Source organism: Microtus oregoni, unplaced genomic scaffold, assembly GCF_018167655.1.
Source record: "Microtus oregoni isolate MIOR12 unplaced genomic scaffold, Mior012 000020F_ref0000438, whole genome shotgun sequence".
In the NCBI taxonomy this organism is placed as follows: domain Eukaryota; kingdom Metazoa; phylum Chordata; class Mammalia; order Rodentia; family Cricetidae; genus Microtus; species Microtus oregoni.
The window spans coordinates 19,926,460-19,932,371 of NW_024543079.1; the positions used below are offsets into that span (position 1 = coordinate 19,926,460).

Below are 5,912 nucleotides of genomic sequence, written 5' to 3' on the forward strand. Positions count from 1 at the left end.
AAAGGGAGGTGGGTTGATGTGAGGGATACAGGGGGAAACCCTGAGTAAGGAACAGTAACCTGGAGCACAGAGGTGAAGGGGAGAACTGGAGATCGCTAGCAGAAAGAAGTGAGGGTGGCGTGTGGAATGGATATTGAGCAAAGCTTGTCTTTTGAAAGCCATGTTAATTCAGATTCAAACACTCCCAGAGTGCCAGGAAAATAGGAACCTTAAGAATATGTCTGTTCCGAGCCTGGAAAGTGAACACCATTCTATTCTTGCTATTTTGGACAGGATAGAGTTTAAAGAACTTAATTCTTTGACTCCAGGGCATTTGTATCAAGGTGACAGTTTGTGGTATTTAAAGCTCAGCAATATGTCCTTTCAAATCACTGAAACTTCTCATTCTCCTCCATTCTTCTTTCCTGTCTTCCTAAGGGTCATGTTTAGTGTTCCAGGATCTTAAGTGAATTCATGGCAGAAACCTGTTTGCTATTTCACACGTTAGTAGCATCTCAGCTTGAACTTCGAGTTTCATCTTGTCACCAAGTCTGTAGGACTGGTTTGACTGCGCTAGACGTGGCTTTGGAGTTCTAGCACGGGTATGAGTGGCTGAGACACAGTAATATAACCCTAAGTCAAGTCGGGCTGCGCTGGCAGTTGTGGTACTGCATGAGGACCCTACCTCTAGGTCACATTCAGATTGTCTTGTCACTCAAGATGAAGTGGTCTAGCAGTCAGGAAGTGAAGGTTTAATTGAAGCAAAATCCCCCAGTTCAATCCTTCAGCTCTGCTTCATTGGCCAGAATTTAATCACATGTCAATCTAGCAATAACTCAGACTGAAAAGTGGGTCCTTTGTAGTTGCACCCTCTGATGTTCCCTCTAACCTTGATGCTTCTGGCAGGAGCAGCACTCAGCCATCAGCTAACTCTTCACATTTATCACCTGTAACTCCCATCCCAGGTGCTAAAGGCAAAGCCTACTGTCAGGTTCATCATCTTTTTTATTAATCACACATTAACACAAGGGCTTTTGAAAAATAGTAAAATGCCAATGCCCAGAATCTTATTTGTGGTGGAGGTGCTGGCGAGGGATATGGCCTAGGACAGGTAATTCGCAATGTTTTGAGGGTTCTAGTGTGGCTAGTGCTACCCACAGCGTTCACACTGGGATGGGAGCTCTTCCTGGACCCTCCCACCTCTATAGGTGCTTTCTACTATGTTTTCTGCCTGTCAGGCTCCTCCGTCCTTCTCAAAACTTAGACACATAAGGCAGAGAAGCAACATTTAAATTATTTATTTGTCAACTTCCAGAAACAGGGTCTCTACTGTTAAGTAGAAAAATAGCAAGTTTACTATTTTCAAAAGGCAACTACAACAAACCAGTATATAAGCAGGAAAGGGGTTTCTGGGAGTCTAACATCCAGTTTGCAGTGCTGCTGTGACAACAAAAACGAACTGTGTCCTCCACATCCTGAGATATGAGATTGGCATTCCTCTGTGGAGCTGAGTGAAGCCAAGAAGCCTTTCTCACCCCACTAGCTGGCCCAGTCCTGGAACCGGAAGCAGTCACTTGCTATCTTCCACACTGTGTTAGTGGGTGAGGCCTGGGCGGTCAAGATGAAGTTCTGGTTGAAGTCCCGCTGTTTGTTGCCCTCAAACTTCACTGATCCACAGATCACCACAAGGACTGTGGTCTGGCTTGGTGTAGCTTCATCATGGACAGGCTGGCAGTCTACCACGTTGATCTGGAACTCACTGGAAGGCAACATCTCAAAAAACTCATTCAAGGATTCTTGTCCTGTAACAGCATTTCCATTCCACACTAAGGTGGCCGTGCTCATGTACAGGCGGGACAGCAGCCGCCGCCGCTTATCCATGGTGGTGTAGTAGACATTGACGAACTCCTCTGCAGCTCTGCAGGCCTGGTCCACGTAGGTCTTGAAATCTACCGATGCCATCTCTGGTTCGGGACAGAGGCCTCTGTCAGAGTGGCTCCTCTGTAGGAATCCAGGGGCTGTAGGACAGAAAAGATGAAGGGAACACGTCAATATTAAAGTCTATTCTGCTCTGATAAAACTTTTCTCTCAAGTTTTAATTTTTAAAATTATAGTTGTATGTATGTATGTATGTGGCTTGGTACATGAGGTCAGATGATAACCTGCAGGAGTCTTCTCTGCCCACCATGTGGTACTAGGAATCAAACTCAGGTTGTTAGGCTTGACAGCAAGCACCTATACCTACTGATCATCTGCCCCAACCCTCCTTTCCCATAGCTGACAGAACACTTACATACTGCAGGCAGATGACCTTAGGCTCACACTGGTGCCTATTTATTTTCAAGGCAGCTCTCAATATGTAGTCTTGGCTGCCCTGGAGCTGAAAAATCCATCTGCCTCTCTCTGTCAAGTGCTGGGATTAAAGGTGTTCATCACAAAGGCCAACAACTGTTGCCTGTTTAATCTTATTAATCCTCAGTTTCCTTGTTAAAAAAAAAAAAGGCTGTGAGTTCGAGACCAGCCTGGTCTACAAGAGCTAGTTCCAGGACAGGCTCTAAAACCAGAGAGAAACCCTGTCTCGAAAAACTAAAAAAAAAAAAAAAAAAAAAAAAAAAGGCACAGGAGAATTAAAATAGACAATGAATATCCAGCACTGAGTTAAGAAGTTTAAGCCAGGAGAGGAGGGACACACCTAAGAAGCTGAAGCAGGGGCCAGCCTGGAACAGAGAGAGCAAGCCTGGTCTCAAAAAACAATAACCTTGTCTCAAAAAAAGAAAGAAAAAAAAAAAAAGGAGTCTGATATGTTCATCTTACAATGAAATGAAAATTTTAAAATCCATTTTCTTACTAGAGCACATTTGATGAAAGAACACTGTTCCTTCCTGAAAGCTTGGAATAGATGTGACTGCCTCTAGGAAACCAGGGTGTGGCTCATCTTCATCAAGACAGTGGCTCATGCTGAAGAATTGAGTGGTTACTGGCCCAACAAGGGCTACCAGAGGGAGAGCAGGTGCTGGTCTGGGAAGACTACAAGGAACTAACTCAACAAGGACCCAGAAGATGCAGGGAATGGCAGATTTCTAAGGACAGTGGAGGATAGTGGTCACAATCCCCCCAAAAAAGTAAACCTAAGATTGCCTGGAATTTACATCTTTAGCAGTAATGCCCACAATGTTAGACCAGAGGGACCATAATACCACAGCAGAAAGCCCCTTGAATTCAAACATTCTAAGGAGGAGGTGATGGACAGTATTTCTATCTGAAAGATCACAGCTCCCTAAAAACATTTAAGTTCCAACAAATCAACAGCATTGAAGCATGATTAATAAAAACCCGGAGACAGAAATTAGGGTTCAACGTGATGGCCAGAAAAACAAAACAGCCAGGCACTGGCTCTTACCTCTACCTCAGTTCAAAATGGCAATCCTGCCTCCAGGAATCTCAGAATGAGACTGAGAGCTGTCTCCTCCTGTCTTATAACCAATCCTCTCTAGTGCTGGGATTAAGGACATGCACCACTACCACCTGGTTTCTGTGGCAAGCTAGTGTGGCTACTGGGATTAAAGGTGTGTGTCATTGCTGCCTGGTCTGTAAGGCGGTCATTGTGGCTGTTTTCCTCTCTGAACTTCATGCAAGCTTTACTTATTAAAATACAAATGAAATATCACTACACAGTATTTTTCCATTAACAGGAATGTCTGTTAATTTCTTCTATGATTAAAATTCTCCATTTAAAAGAAACTAACACTGACCAATATTATTGAAAATAGTAGTCACAAGTAATTTGTAGTGTTTGTCAATTTCCAGAAACAGGGTCTCTACTGAGTAAGCTTAGGACTTAGGTAGTGGACACTTCTTTTTCATTTCAAGTATCTTTATTTCATTTTATTGACACAGGGTCTCTCTATGTACTTCTGGAACTTGCTATGTAGACCAGGCTGGCCTCGAACTCACAGAGGTTCACCTCCCTCTGCCAGGACAAAAAGTGTGCATCACCATGCCTGACCCAACTCTTATTAACAGTTCATAGCGATGATTCCACACAGGGCTGGGAGTAAGCTGGTCCTATAGATGAACAGTTCAGAGCCAGTTTGATAATGCTCTTTCTACTCTCTCCAAGGACCTCAGACTGAAGACTCAACAATCAATCCACCTGAAGACGTATTTGCTAAGTAGTTTAGGAACAAGTCCTCAATCATCACTGCACAAATGGGTATCTCTATAACAACTTTACTAAAGAGGAAGAGAGCAGCAGTCTCTCAAGGTTCAAGGTCATACGAGGGGTGGAGGCCACGGAGTCCTATTTACTAAGTTCCTGGACTTTGAAAGTAGGTCTATATCCAGGGATGCCAGCTTGGGAATGCACTCCGAAGTAGCCACATTTCTCTCTGCCCAACCTGCTCATCTATACAAATGCCGCTTCCCTAGACCACGGTGCTTCCGGGTTGACATTTTGTCTTCTGCTTTCTCCAAACACAATTCAGCAATGGTCACGCCCCCCAACGATGATCATCATCCTTATTTTTGGTCCTCAGCTACCCACAGAACCTGCTTAGCTCTCATATGAGGGGAAAACAGTAAGACCGAAACACAGTAGAGTAAGAGTGAAGGAGGATGCTTCATTCCGTGGTTCACACTCAACTTCCCGGAGCTGGACCCCAGGAGCGGCAGCCCTGCCCGGGCCTCCTGTCCAGCCGGGCGTCGCTTCTTATCAAAGCCGCTGGCAGTGGACTGTACGCTCTTCAGAGCCATCCTCGGGCCCCCAATCTGCTGCTCTCCTCCAGGCAGGGCAAACTCGCCGCTACCGTTTTGCATAGAAAAAAAGCCTGATGGGCGGATCTCGGTGAGTTCGAGACCAGCCTGGTCTCCAAGAGCTAGTTCCAGGACAGGCTCCAAAGCCACAGAGAAACCCTGTCTCGAAAAACAAAAAAACAAACAACAACAACAAAAAAAAGCCTGATGCCCAGCTGCAAAGGCACCACGTGGGGAAAAGACAACGCCCAGGTATTACTAAGCCCGGCCCCGCGGCGCCGCCCGACGGCCACCGCGCAGCCTGGCAGGGGCGGTCACTTACCTGCTCCGCCCCGGTCAGCTCCTCCAAGGCAACTCGGTCCCGGGTCCCGCCCTGGCCGCGGTCCCGGGCCAGAAGGGTCACGCTCCTACCCTCCCTCTTCCTCCCAGAGGCTTTGCCTGGGGTGCTGGCGTCCTGGAGGTGGGAAACGGTTGAGCGCCGGTAGAGGCTTCCCGCGCGCGGCGAGCTGCGTTGTACGCAGGCGCGAGGGTCCCTGTTTCCTGACAGCTTCCTAGTCCGCGCGACGGGCAGTGACGCGAGCCAGTAGAAAGGCTGGCTCCGCCCAGGTGTGGCTGCGACGACAGAGCGGCTTCCGGAGCAGTCACCAACCTAGAAGATTCGGTTTCGGGAGCTCTGATTGGAGGGCGTGGGGGGTTACGCGCTCAACTGCGGAAGATTGGCTGACGAGAGAGTGCTTCTCGGGCGCGTCTGGCTCTCTCCATCTCTGTTAGGCCGAGTCTTTGTGAAGACTCGTGAAGCTTCACGGTTTGACGCCACCTAGGGAGACAGCAGCATGGCTGCAGTAAGGCTCTGGACTGAACCTAGCCCATAGGACGCCCGCAGTATCGGAGCCCGAGTGGAAAGCTAAGTGAGAGAATCCCGTAAAGTCCATGGAGCCAAGCGTTTTAGCTCATCGCCCTTTCTTAGGCAAAGCCATAGGCATTGCAGATGTGCTTACACGAGAGAACCCGTTTCAGTCAAGAGAGAAGAACTGAGGGTAGTGCCGAGGTTGCGGGAGAGGGAGCTAGCGGTGGCAGCTGATTTTCTGTGCCTTGTAAGATGAGCCTCTCTGGCTGCGCGCTGTTCCTCCGCATGCACGTAAGGTTTGTTTGTTTTGTTTTGGTTAATCTGGAGCCGTCTA

At 47.6% G+C, this 5,912-nt stretch overlaps 1 protein-coding gene across 1 annotated transcript; it reads right to left on the bottom strand.

Moving 5' to 3' along the window:
• Positions 1-1,246: 1,246 nt before the first annotated feature.
• Positions 1,247-5,296, bottom strand: Nxt1 (nuclear transport factor 2 like export factor 1). The gene is made up of 2 exons (XM_041670565.1): positions 5,054-5,296; positions 1,247-1,997 (listed from the first exon to the last, which is right to left on the bottom strand). The coding sequence occupies exon 2, from the start codon at positions 1,939-1,941 to the stop codon at positions 1,519-1,521; it is 423 nt and encodes a 140-aa protein (XP_041526499.1). The 5' UTR covers positions 1,942-1,997; positions 5,054-5,296; the 3' UTR covers positions 1,247-1,518.
• Between the last annotated feature and the right edge of the window lie 616 nt (positions 5,297-5,912).